Source organism: Bos indicus x Bos taurus, chromosome 9, assembly GCF_003369695.1.
Source record: "Bos indicus x Bos taurus breed Angus x Brahman F1 hybrid chromosome 9, Bos_hybrid_MaternalHap_v2.0, whole genome shotgun sequence".
In the NCBI taxonomy this organism is placed as follows: Eukaryota; Metazoa; Chordata; class Mammalia; order Artiodactyla; family Bovidae; genus Bos; species Bos indicus x Bos taurus.
In genome coordinates this window covers 101,630,159-101,644,122 of record NC_040084.1, presented here as the reverse complement: position 1 = coordinate 101,644,122, position 13,964 = coordinate 101,630,159, and the positions used below count along the sequence as shown (strand labels likewise).

At 55.0% G+C, this 13,964-nt stretch overlaps 1 protein-coding gene across 1 annotated transcript; it reads left to right on the top strand.

The window, feature by feature from the left end:
* Positions 1 to 5,864: 5,864 nt before the first annotated feature.
* Positions 5,865 to 9,649, top strand: PRR18 (proline rich 18). Its single transcript, XM_027552020.1, has 2 exons — positions 5,865 to 6,361; positions 6,457 to 9,649. Exon 2 carries the CDS (start codon positions 6,470 to 6,472, stop codon positions 7,244 to 7,246), a length of 777 nt encoding a protein of 258 aa, XP_027407821.1. The 5' UTR covers positions 5,865 to 6,361; positions 6,457 to 6,469; the 3' UTR covers positions 7,247 to 9,649.
* Positions 9,650 to 13,964: the final 4,315 nt, after the last annotated feature.

Below are 13,964 nucleotides of genomic sequence, written 5' to 3'. Positions count from 1 at the left end.
CTCCGGGAGACAGTGAAGGACAGGGAAGCCTGGCGTGCTGCAGGCCATGGGGTCGCACAGAGTCAGACACAACTGAGAGACTGAACTGAACTGAACTGAACTCTGAACTGTGAGCTCACCTCGGAGCCCTGGGGCTGTAGACACGTGATTGCACAAGGATGGAGTACAGAGCAGCCACTCACTTCTGACCTGTTTGCTGTAGAAAATATCATTTTCACTAAATATTTTACTAAGTTGCTCTTAAAGTCTCGGTTTAAATGTTTAGTAATGACATCAGTAGACAGAGGCCACAGAACAGAAGCTGTGTGGGTCCTGAGAATGTCGAGGGCTCTCGAGACTCACCGGCACTGAGCAGAGAGTGTACAGGGCTCTTACTCCCTGGACAGAGCCCACCCCGGTCATGATGTGGGCTGCCGGGGCAAACCTTGGCCTATTCATCTGGAAAATGCAAGTATTACTGGTTCTCCTCTCAGCAGACTCTCAACAGGTTTCAGTGAAGTAATCTAGATAAAGTGGCTTACCACCTTAATGATAGGAAAAGAGAAAGTGTTAGTCACTCAGTCGTGTCTGACTCTGCAACCCCTATGGTTGCAGCACCAGGCTGCTCTGTCCATGGGATTCTCCAGGCCAGAATACTGGAGTGGGCAGCCATTCCCTTCTCAGGAGATCTTCCCAACCCAGGGATCGGACCCAGGTCTCGCACATTGCAGGCAGATTCCTGACCAGCTTAGCCACAAGGGAAGCCCTAAATGTCTTTCTACTCTCAAAGCCTTTCATCAAATCAGATCAGTGTTAGAAGAAGGTGGTTTGCGTTGATGTTGTTGTTGTTATTGACCAGGTTCTCAATTTCTCAGTAATAAAATAGGACTTTTAAAATCCATGAAAAAAATGTCCTTTCTGTGGCTGTGCAGGGTCTTTGTTGCTGCCCGGGCTTTTCTCCAGCTGCAGTGAGTGGGGTTGCTCCCTAGCTGTGTTACTCCTGCTTCTCACTGTGGTGGCTTCTCTCGTGGAGCGTGAGCTTTAAGGCGAGCAGGCTTCAGGAGGCGCTGCACGTGGGCTCAGCAGTTGCAGCTCACGGGCTTAGTTGCTCCAAGACATCTGGAGTGTTCCCAGATCAGGGACTGAACCCACATCTCCTGCATTGGCAGGTAGATTTTTTACCACCAAGCCACTAGAGAAGCCGTAAAATGGGATTTTTTTAAAAACCAGAGTTAGCTTTCCATGTTTTAAAATTCAGATTAAGTTTTAGTTCCAGATGTTTGAGTACTTTTCACCCTATCCAGTAAAAACTTTGAATCAAGTCAGAAATGAAGTTGAGCCTACGGGAAGAGGGTATAATTGTAAAGACAGTATTGTTTCCCTTCCTGAGTTTTTTCTGAACATTGAAGTATATGCCTTAGTAGAACCAAGAACTTAAAATTAATGAGGAAAATGAAAGGTTTCTTGAAATTATGGCTAGTTTCCTGGTATTCATGTGATCACTGGCTGTAATTTAATCCACTGGTAACTCCAAGGTGAGGACCAGTTGAGCAGTGTGTCTGTCTGATAAACAGCACGTGTCCACTTTGGACGTGTCTGTGGGGTCCAGGCGTGAAGCGGGAGCATGTCTGTGGCCCTTCTTCGTGGGCTGCGGTCATCATTCCACAGCCCCTATCACTTTCAGTTCAGTTTCAAACCTGTGGAACAACTGCCCTCTGTAATTTTACTCAAGCATGGATATACTCTTCGTATTTTATTTTAGTGATTGAAATATTTTCTGCCTTTATTTTACTCATCCTGAAAATATTTTAAAGGGTGGTTATGATCGAGCGGCGGCTGCAAGGCGCTGGAGCGGCGAGCGGCTGAGAGGAGCTGCCCCACGTCCAAGGTCAGGGGCAGTGGCCGTGAGGAGATACCCCACGTCCAAGGTAAGGAGCAGCGGCTGCGCTTTGCTGGAGCAGCCGTGAAGAGATACCCCAGGTCCAATGTAAGAGAAACACCAGTAAGACGGTAGGCGCTGAGAGAGGGCCTGTCAGAGGGTAGACAGACTGAAACCACCATCATAGACAACTAGCCAATCTGATCACATGGACCACAGCCTTGTCAAACTCAGTGAAACCAAGCCATGCCGTGTGGGGCCACCCAAGATGGACAGCTCACAGTGGAGAGGTCTGACAGAATGTGGTCCACTGGAGAAGGGAATGGGAAACCATTTCAGTATTCTTTCCTTGAGAACCCCATGAACAGTATGAAAAGGCAATTTTCCAGTGGTCATGTATGGATGTGAGAGCTGGACCATAAAGAAAGCTGAGTGCCAAAGAACTGATGCTTTTGAACTGTGGTGTTGGAGAAGACTCTTGAGAGTCCCTTGGACTGCAAGGAGATCCAACCAGTCCATCCTAAAGGAGATCAGTCCTGCATGTTCATTGGAAGGACTGATGTTGAAGCTGAAACTCCAATATTTTGGCCACCTGATGCAAAGAACTGACTCATCTGAAAACACCCTGATGCTGAGAAAGATTGAGGGCAAGAGGAGAAGGGGACAACAGAGGATGAGATGGTCGGATAGCATCACCGACTCAATGGACATGGGTTTGGGTGAACTCTGGGAGTTGGTGATGGACAGGGAGGCCTGGTGTGCTGCAATTCATGGGGTTGCAAAGATTCAGACACAACTGAGCAGCTGAACTGAACTATGATGAAAAGGGGCTTCCCAGGTGGCGCTAGTGGCAAAGAAATCTGCCCATCAATGCAGGAGACATAAGAGACATGGGTTCAATCTCTGGATTGGGAACATCCCCTGGAGGAGGGTATGGCTACCCACGCCTGTATTCTTGTCTGGAGAATCCCACGGACAGAAGCGCCTGGTGGAATACAGTCCATGGGGTCACAAAGAGTTGAACACCAGTGAAGCGACTTAGCACAAGCACAATAATGAAAAGTCTTTGTCCATACACTGACTCTGCTACAACAGTAGGAGAAAAAACTACTGATTTCCAAATGGTGGGAAAGTATTGCTATTGTTTATTTGAAATTTGGAAATAGAATAAATTTGAAAATTAAATATCATACGTAAAAACTATGGACAGTTCTGAATACATGTATTTGATTTTAACTGATCTTTCAAATCAACTAGCTTTATTTCAAACAGTAAATTTCATATCGTTAGGGTGAGATGTAATTCAGTATTTTGGAGATCACCTCTTGCACCGCAGAAACGTGGCTGTGGAACTGATAATCTCACCACAGTACCCTAGTTTTACTATTTGGTATATCAGTAGTTTATCCCACTATTGTGTTCTGGGCATGTTATGCAAAAGCCCATGTAAATTATGAATTAAATCGGACTATATTTCTTGACTGATCCCTTTTCCGCTCCATCCCGTATTCTGAACGGAGGTCTGCTGTCTTCCCTGGTGTGACTTTCCTTACTGGTAACTGTCGCTGGCTAACAAGTCAACCAAATAGAACGCGGAGCGGGCTCTCTAACAGCCAGCACGCCAGTGTCAGGGGCAGACACAGGCGGCTTTCGCGGGCTCCTGCAGGCCCAGGCGGGCTTTCCAGCCTCCGATGTCAGGGGGCTGAAAGTTCTAGGCAGAGGAACTTGTCAGCAGGGGGCTTTCGCAGAGTCTGCGGGCCCGAAGCCTTCCAGAAATGCTAACCCCTCCGTGGCCCCTGGGAGGGCAGCCCACCCACCACGAGGCTGGGGACTCCTCTCCCCCACGGGGGCGGGGAGAGGGCGGAGGAACGGGTTGGGTGCTGGGGGGCGCACGCGGCGTTCACCTTCCCGCCTCAGAGGCCAGGCAGATGTGCCGCGTGCCAAGTCCCCGAGCTTCCGGGCTGGGACCGACGTGGGCGGACTGGGACAAGCCCACGGACCAGGCTGGTGGGACTTGTGTATCCATCCGACGGCTCCCAGTTTCTCTCGGAGGAAAAGACCGACCTGCCGCTGCTGTGGGTGCTGCAGGCTCCTTACCCTCGTCGCCCCTCTCTCCTCTAGTGTGCCGACGGCTCAGACGTGGCCCTGGAGCCCTCGGCTGGGCTGAGGCTCGTCTCCTCCTCCCCCCGCCCCCGGGGCCGCATGTGGTTGGGAGGTGTTTCCGCCCCGGAGCCCTGGTTTTCTATGAGACTGGAGACATTCAGAGGGGCGGGGCGGCAAGTGCCACACAGCACGTCCATCGTGTGCGTGGACTACACGGCTGTCGTGACCATGGCATGCCAACCGACGCTCACCTCCCACTCTCACCCTTCAAGGGTCACTTCCAAAGCATCCTAAGAATTAGGAAACAGGGCTTCCCTGGTGGCTCAGAGGGTAAAGCATCTGCCTGCAATGCGGGAGGCCTGGGTTCAACCCCTGGGTCAGGAAGGTCCCCTGGAGAAGGAAATGGCAACCCACTCCACTATTCTTGCCTGAAAAGTCCCATGGACGGAGTAGCCTGGCAGGCTGCCGCCCATGGGGTCGCAGAGTCGGACAGGACTGAATGACTTCAAGAATTAGGAAACAGGAAGCAGGGAAACCCCATCGCTGATACGGGCACAGCTCCTGAAGTGCTGAGGTCCCTCCTGGAATCCCTCTCTGGGCGTCCAGCTGCCCCATAGCCGTGGTCCCCTAGCCCCTCCTCCTCCTCCCGCCTCCTGACCCCCACCCCGCCCATCTGCACCGGCTTCACCTCCTCTGCCGCCCTCCATGCTCCTGGCAGGAGTGTTCCTGCCGCCACGGCTTCCACAGCTAGTCCACACCCACCCAGGAACAGCCGGGATAAAATGCCTGCGTGATTTCAGCGGCGCTGCGGGTGTTTTATGACCTAAACGGTCTCCAGTGTGTTTCCCCTGAGCCTTGGGAGGAGACACGATGCCTTGAGACACTGGCAGGGACAGGGAGAAGGTCCAGGGGGAAAGGACAGAGGGGAGCCCTGTCTGGAAACGGGGACTGTGTATTTTATGGAGAATATGGACACTCGGGCTGGTTTGAGGGTGATGGTGGAGCCCAGGCCATCAAGAGAACGTTTCCAGCCCCCCATCATGTTCCTTCTTGCAGGGCCCTGAGGGGAGCACGTGGGAAGGGGAGCAGCGGGGAGGTGCTGGTGGGAAGCAGGAGAGCCTGGAGAGCGGGACAGGGCCCCGCGCAGGGGGCACCGGCCACGTCTGAGGGCTCCCTGCTAACCCGGGCCATAACGCACACAACCTAGCTGTGTTCCTGGATAGCCCAGAAAGAGCTTCCCTGGGGATTCGGATGGTAAAGAATGCACCTGCAGTGCAGAAGACCCAGGTTCGATCCTTGGGTCAGGAAGAAAGGAATTCCCTGGAGAATTCCTGAGAATTTCTTTCATTCCCTGGAGAAACGGATGGCAACCCACTCCAGTATACCATAGCCAGTAATATGCCCTGAGAATCCCATGGACAGAGGAGTCTGGCCAGGCTACAGTCCATGGGGTTGCAAAGAGTCCGACCTAACTGAGTGACTAACGCTTTCCCTGGCCCAGAAAATCATATCCCATGCATAGGGAAAAAAAACTTTTTTTTGAGCTCTAAACAATGGATGATTCTCCATAAGTAATGCAGGGACTCCTCATTTGAAATTTTGACTTTAGGATGCACTTCTCTGTAATTATTCAATGAATCATTCATTTATTTAACACACATTTGAAAACTGAAGGAATGCTTCCAGGTCTCTACCACTAGACTCTAAGTTGACAGTGAAGCTGTCGCATTCCTTTGAACCACTGTTAAAGAAGTAAATGCTTTCCGTGTGCTCACAGGAGTCTCCTGAAACGAACTGAAGGTCCTATATCACGATTTCACCGAAACTGGCCTTTTTTTTTTTTTTGCCTCGTCAAGGAATACGAGGTTTTTAATTTTAAAATGATTGTCTTTCAACATGATCCAAAAACAAAACCAGAAGGATGCCCTGAAATGCCTGTGCCCGCCTCTGAGCTCTGGCCAGCTTCCTCCCGCGACACCGGGATGCCGGGCCGCGCGCGGGGCCCGCGGTCCCCCCGCCGCCGCCGGCCTGCGCACCACCTTAGAAGCGCCGAGAGGTGGCACACGACTTTCTGGCCCACGTGCGAGGACCCCGCCTCGGGCGGAGGACACGCCCGGCCTTCCCCGCCTCTGATGGATTAGCCCCCGCGGTGGAAGGTCGCCCGGGGAGCCTCGGCCGCCCAGTCGCGGCGCCGGGCGTGCGGGCACAGCGGCTCCTCCTCCCGCGGGCGCGCCCGGCTCCGCGTGGACCGGCCGCCGCTGTCCCCGGAGGAGAGCCGGCAGAGCCCCTGGCCCCGGAAGGAAGGCAGGACGGAGGAAGGCAGCGGGGTGCCCGGCCGCAAGGCCCTGGGTGTGGACGCGGGGGGCGTGTGTGCGCCGGAGATGCCGCGGCCCAGCCCAGGTGGGTGCGGAGGGCGGGCGGGGGGCGGACCGCGGCCCCCCGGGGAGGGCGCCGGGCTCGGCGCGCCCACACGGTAGCCGCCCCTCTCCTTCCAGGGCGCTGACCACCATGCCGTTCCCGCCCGCGCCGCCGCCGCCGCCCACCCCGGCCCCCGGGGTCCCCGCCGCGCGCCCGCCGCCCCGGAAGCCCGGCGCCCCGCGCAAGGCGGCGGCGCCCGCCTGCGCCCCGCCCGGACCCTCGCCGCCCGCCGTGGCCGCCGAGAAGAAGAGGAGGCCTCCCGAGCGGCCGCCGGGGCCGCTGTCCAGCTCCTGGCCCTCCGCCACTCTGAAGCGGCCGCCGGCCCGCCGCGCCCCCGGCCCGGCCTCCCCGCGCGGCCCGGCCCCGTGCGCGTCACGGCCGGCCGGTTCCGGCGACGGCCCCGCGGGGACCGCGGCCTCAGGGGCGCGGACCGCCGCCTCGGGCGCCGGGCCGGACGCCGCCCTGCGCTTCTCGCTGAGCCTCACGCCCGAGGCCGTGCTGGTCATCCAGCGGCGCCACCTGGAGAGGCAGCTGCTGGCTCGGCCCCGGCGGGCGCCCCCAGCCGACGCCGGGCGCCCGCCCGCCCCCTGCCCCCGGGCCGCGGGCCTCGGCCGCCGTCTGGCCCCGCCGCCGCCGCCCGTCCCCGTCCCCGGCCCGCGGCCCGCCGACCTGCGCTCGCTGCTCAAGGTGTCGCTGCTCAACGAACGGCACAAATACGACGACGTGGAGTACGAGGAGGAGGCCGCGGCCGCCGACGAGGGCCTGGTGCGCAAGTGCACCGAGTGGCTGCGCGGCGTGGAGTCGGCGGCCGCCGCGCGCGACCGGGCGGGGCCCCTGGACGCGCTGCCGCACCTGAGCTCGCTGTGACCGCGCCCGCGGCCCTCCCGGGCTCCGGAGAGCCGGCCCCGCGGCCCACCACCTGCAGAGGACCGGAGACGGCCGCCGCCCCGCCTGCGGCCCTCTCGGGCTCCCCGCGGCCGAGCACCTGCAGGGAAGGGGGAAACGGGCGCTACCCCGCCTGCGGCCCTCCCGGCTTCCCCGCGGCCCACCACCTGCAGAGGAAGGGGGAGACTGCCGCGACCCTGCCCTGCCGCCGGCCGGGCCTCGCCCTGCGGGTCTGCCCTCTGCATCTGTTGGCCTCTTCCGCGCCCACGGGTGTCCTCGGGGCTCGTGGTTGGGGGGTGAGTCGCGGTACCCATGCCTCTCAGCCCCCACCCCTAAGGGTCCCCGGGCCCCCGCTCAGCGGGGGAAGGCCCGTTGGTGGGTGCGGCTTTGCAGGTGCGGGGGGCCTAGTGACCCCCAGGTGCGGGGCCGGGAGGGTGGCGGTCAGGGGCAGAGCTGGGCGCGGCGCTGCGTGGACGGTTTTGCTTCTCCTGAGTGGGAACCATGTCCTGGGGCCTGGAAAACCGGCGACGCAGCTGAACCGAACTTCCTGATGGCAAGGGAGAGGGTGCTGACCACCAGGAGAGTCTGCCTGGCCAGTGGGCGCTGTGATGGACACAGTGCTCTGCGGTCACCACGCAGACTCCTGGCGGCCGGAGCCCACGCGCAGGGGCCCCCACACACAGGTACATGCCGGCACACTGACACATGCTTACCTTCACACACTCAGCTTTCACGCTCACACACTTGTGCTCTCATGCACACTTACACGCATACGTGCCTGCACACACGCACGTTTGCTTCCATACACTCAGCTTTCACACTCACATACTTGTGCTCTCATGCATACTTATCCATTCTCACACTCACGCTCGTTCATGCACACATGCTCACACCGGTTCCCGTACAGTTCTTGCCCACCATGCTCTCTCCACTCACACACACACATGGGCAAGCACAGCCGTGGGGACACTTTGGCGTCCAGGGTGAGGTGGCAGCTCGGCGCGGCCCCGCTTCTGGAGAAGGCACCCTCTGTATTTTAGTGCTGCTCACAAGTGTCTTTTGTGCTACAGAAAGAAGGGGTGGGGGGAAGAAAGAAGGGGGGGAGGTGACGTGCGGAGAGCTGGACCCACATGCAGGGCGCGATGAGCGGCCGGAGACCCGCTTCTGTAGGGCCAGTGGGAGTGCGGGGCAGGGCGCGATGAGCGGCCGGAGACCCGCTTCTGTAGGGCCAGTGGGAGTGCGGGGCAGGTGGGTGTTTTCCGTGCCTTTTGGTCCCTGTGTGAGAATCAGTGGCGCGGTGGCTTTGTGCAGTTTATGCAGTGATTTGGAAAAGGGAAGTTTCTATTTATTATTTGAATACAGGGTAAGACTCCCCTGCCTTTTAGAGGTCATACTCTGCTCCACCAACTCCAGGCTGATTTCTAGGTATTCCTTCCGTGCACCTGAGTGTATTTAACGCCAAGGTTGAGAAGGGGGAGAAGGTTATACTCAGATAAAGCTGGTCATATGAGAGTGTAATGTATTACCTCAACTTGTGACTTATTCTATAACACTTAATAACTAGTTTAATGTTTATCTCATCAGACTTTAAAGTGTCAAGTCTTGTTTGGATTGTACATTGAAGCCTTACGTTTTTAAAAACCAATTTTGTATTTTTCTTGCGGAGGTCTCTGCTTTTGTCGCTCTCCCATGCTAGGCACACATCTAGGTAGACACGAAGCATCTAAATTTGTGGGAGCTGGATCAGCCGCCAGATGAGATGCAGGACCAAGGACCCCACCTGCTGAATAGCTTGCCTCCTGTATGGATGCCCAGAGCCGGACCGTGTTTTCTTTTAAATGCGTGTCTTAATACCAGAGTGGCAAAGGCAGCAGTCGTGCGGAGGTGACTTTAAGACACGTGTCTCTGTGAATGCTGCGGGCACCGCCGTGGAGTCTGCCGAGCTCGGTGCTGGGGGAGGAACGCTGCCCTGGACGTCGACTGTGAGGTCGAGGAGGGCGGCGGGCCTTGGCCTTATGTGCGCTCGGCACAAACGCCAGTGGTTAACAGGCCCCGGTTCCTGCCCATCATGACAGTAAGGACATTGTGAAGACTTTCCTGAAGGAGTCGATGTTTGCGGAGCGTCCTGCGTCTGTGTCTGTCCTGGCCCTGGCGCGCGTGCTGTCTGTGTCCGTATCTCGTCCTCTGTCTCCCTCTCCTCCCCTCCCCGCTCCGCTGGGCCCCCAGCCCCGTCTCGCCCGTAACTGGCCACGGACACACGCACTTTTTCTCCTTTGCGATGTCGGATGGAGTTGTGTGCCTTGTTTTTCATTTTGAAAGCAGATGGGTCAAACGTTCATGTTGCTCTGGTTGACAACCCTCAATAAAAGACAAAAAAAAAATGTTCTACACGTGACACATGATGTGCGTTCACGTCGTAACTGATGTTTTCCAAGTCACTGCACTGCAGTTTCTTCATGTTTAAGTAAAAGAGAAATGTGATGCCTGTGTTTCTTTTTAGGAGGATATTAAACACTGGCCAGGAAGAGATCACCAAGGTTTTCCGAGAGGATTCCTGATGGCCCAGTGGTTAGGACTGAGAGCTTTCATTGCCCAGGACACAGATGTGTTCAGTCCTTGGTCAGGGAACTAAGATCCCACACACCACCAAAATAGAGTTCTTCTGCGATGGCCTCTCCCTGGTACTGCCCTACCTGAGGCTTTGGAATTTCCAGGGGTTAGCAAACGGTCGTGCCTGCCTGCTAAGTCATTTCAGTTGAGTCTGACTCTTTGTGACCCCATGAGCTGTAGCCCACCAGGCTCCTCTATCCATGGGATTTCCCAGACAGGAATACTGGCGTGGGTTGCCATTTCCTTCTCCAGGGGATCTTCCAGACCCAGAACAGAGTCTTATGTTTCTTGCTTTAGAGGGCAGGTTCTTTACCACTAGCTCTTAATTGCTGCCAGCAATGACCGGGATTTTAAGAATTCTATTGCTAGGTCAAATAATGTCATAATAAAACTATTTGGCCTTCCCTGGTGGCTCAGATGGTAAGAATCTGCCTGCCATGTGGGAGACCTGGGTTTAGTCCTTGGGTTGGGAAGATCCCCTGGAGAAGGGGACAACTACCCACTCCAGTATTCTTGTCTGGAGAATCCCACGGACAGAGGAGCCTGGCGGCTACAGTCCATGGGATCACAAAGAGCTGGACACGACTGAGTGACTTTGACAAGGCTACTTGCCAGCAGTACCTAACCTCTTGTGGGGTCCCAACCCCCATGAGAGCTAATTTCAGAAATACTCCTAAGAATATGCCTGCTAACAACCAAATCTGCGTATGTTTTAGGGAGCTCATGACCCCAGATTAAGAGTTCCATCTACGCTCACTACTACAATGCTTTCCTTTTGCTGAAAGTACTTTCAGTCTGGTGTGTCATTCCAATCAGAAGAGTCCGTTTGAATGATGGTGAGAGCTACAGATTACTCACAGGATGAGGTCTGTCTTTGAAATCTTTCGGTCCATGGAGAAAAGGTGATAAGCGATGTCCATGGAAGGAAGAAGGTGGAACCCCGCGTTCTCTGGGTAACTGGTGATGTTCAGGCCTAATCCTCCCTTCGCTGCCCTGCCCGTAGCTGGGGGAGCACACACTCCGTAGGCCGGGCGTCTGTGCTATAGTGAGCGGACATGGAAGGTCTCTATCGAAGGGCAGGGCACGTGTGACTAAATTCTGCATATCTAGGAAACACCCTGGCACTTTAAGAGAGGTTTTATGTCCATCTGTTCTCTTCCTGGAAAAAGCAGATGCCAGGAATCAGAAACTTCGGTTTTGTGGTTTCCCAACAAATGACAAAGTTCCAGGGATGGTGGTGATCTGTGGGATCTGGTCAGATGAAACTGACTCTGAATCTGTAACTTTCTTACCCTTGAATCCAAATCGCCAGGAGAAATATCAGCAACTTCAGATATGCAGATGATCCCACTCTAGTGGTAGAAAGTGAAGAGGAACTGGAGCCTCTTTATGAGGGTGAAAGGGGAGAATGAAAAGCTGGTTTTAAATTTAGCATTAAAAAAAAAAAAAGATCATGGCATCTGGTTCCATAATTTCCTGGCAAATAGAAGGGGAAAGAGAGCAAACAGTGACAGATTTTTGCTTTCCTGGGCTCCAAAATCACCGTGGATGGTGATTGAAGCCATGAAATTAAAAACCCTTCTCTTTGGAAGGAAAGCTATGTCAAACCTAGACAGTGTACTAAAAAAGCAGAGACATCAGTTTGCTGACAAAGGTTGGACTAGTCAAAGCGATGGTTTTTCCAGTAGTCATGTATGGATGTGAGAGTTGGACTATAAAGAAAGCTGAGCGCTGAAGAATTGAGCTTCTGACCTGTGGTGTTGGAGAAGACTCTTGAGAGTCCCTTGGACTGCAAGGAGATCCAACCAGTCCATCCTAAAGGAAATCAGTCTTGAATATTAACTGGAAGAACTGATGCTGAAGCTGAAACTCCAATACTTTGGCCACCTGATGCAAAAGATGCCTGAAGTGCCCACAGTCGTTCCTACCTGGAGGAAGCCTGCAGGAGTATCAGAGCTGGGGCCTGGGCGTCCCCGGAAATCTAGGAAGGGCCCCCACGGGTGTCTCTGCGTGTAGGGGACCCACTTGGGAGGCGGTGCTGCCTTCCCTCTATTTGTAGGTGTAGACAGTGAGTCCTAAGGGGTGAGCCTCTCACACCAGCACACAGCTGCTGAGCTGCCCTCATCACCAGGCCCCCGCGTTCAAGTTCTTAACCTTCACACGAGGGATCTAGTGAGCGTGGAGGGGTGCACGGGTGACCGCCTGGGGAGGGCCCTCACAAGGGGCCACTTCCAAGTGCCTCCCTCAGTGGGTTTTCCATGGAACCAACTTTTCCATGGAGTATAGGTGTAAAATCTTTTGTGGATAAAGATCACACTGAGCGAGTGAGTGAAAGTCTCTCTGTCATGTCTGACTCTAGTCCATGGAATGCTCTAGGCTGGAATACTGGAGTGGGTAGCCTATCCCTTCCCCAGTGGATCTTCTGAAGCCAGGGAATCAAACCAGCATCTCTTATGTCTCCTGCATTGCAGGTGACTCTTTACCAACTGAGCTATCAGGAAGCCCTACACTAGAAATCAACAAAATAGGACACTAACAGCACAGAAAACTCACGAAGTCTTACGTTGCTTCTTTTTAAAGATTAGTTGGGCTTCCCAGGTGACCCTAGAGCTAAAAGAGCCTGCCTGCCAATGTAGGAGATGAAAGAGATGCTGGCTTGATCCCTGGGTCTGGAAGATCCCCTGGAGAAGAAAATGGCAACCCACTCCAGTATTCTTGCCTGGAGAAACCCACAGACAGAGGAGCCTGACGGGCTACAGTCCATGGGGTCGCAAAGAGCTGGACACGACTGGCAACTTAGCACATGAGATAAGTTAAAACGAGCGGTACCTGTTGTGACTGATCATGAAAAAAGAAAGACAGAAAAAAATCACAAACTGTCAAGATCAGGAATTAGGGGGAATTTAACTGCAATCCTACAGATCTTAAGGGGGAATTTAACTGCAATCCTACAGATCTTAAAAGGGCAATCAGTCAAACCAGGGGCAGGCAGAATCGAAGTAACAGCTTTCCCAGCCACTGCCGACAGTGCTGGTCGGAACAGGCACCAGCTGAGGTTTTCTCTGTGTTGTTTCAGAAACATTTCCTTTCCGAGGTCAATATCTAGTTTGCCAGACAGAACAGCTGATATTTGCATGTGTGAGGCATAAATGTTTTTTTATTTTGCATTGCGATTCATTTGGACGCAAGGAGGATTTTGCCTGTTTCCTTAAGCAAAGGATAAACAGAAAGCGTCCAGCACACAGTCGCAAATACGTTGGGAAAACTGCTTCCCTTTTACTGGGAGAGCCTGGTTTGCAAGGCCACGTCGTTCACAGCGAGGGGCCGCTCCCGTGCCCTCGCCCCTGGGAGTCCCACGGCCCACTCCCCCCCCACAACAGGCTGCGGTCTCTGTGGAGCCTCTGGGTTTAGTCTCTGCCCTGGTCCCTGCTCTCTGCCCTTTTTACTGTGTTGATAACGAGTGTGTGTGCGCATGCTCAGTCAGTCCGACTCTTTGTGACTATGTAGACTGTAGCCTGCCAGGCTCCTCTGTCCATGGGATTTCCCAGGCAAGAATACTGGAGTGGGTTGCCATTTCCTCCTCCAGGGGATCTTCCTGACCCAGGGATCGAACCCAGGTCTCCTGTGTTCCCTGCATTGGCAGGCGGGCTCTTTACCACTGTGCCACCGGGGAGCCCCACTGATACCAAGACTAGCCTTCTTTTCAGAGCACTTGCATTCACCATCGATTTGGATGACGCTCTCTGGTCAATTTTACAGACAGAAGGGGGCCCGTGATGTGGCCCAAGCACTCAGGTGTGAGTGGCAGCAACCGAACTGTGGCCAGTGCCCAGCGGATCCAGGCTCCACGGTGCTGGGGTGGGGGAGGGAGGGGAGCCCGGGAGCCCACCCTCCCCCACCCCCCAGATGCTATGTCCCACATCCTCGGGGCAGCATCCTGGGAAGTCTGTCCAGACATCTCCCAATGTGGACTCGTCACTGTCACTTCATGGGTGGAGGGGCCAGCACCCTCCAAGTTACGATGCTCCTGAGGGTTAGAGAGTCACCTGAGACTCACCAGTGTGTTACCCAGGGCTGGGAAGGCGTGACG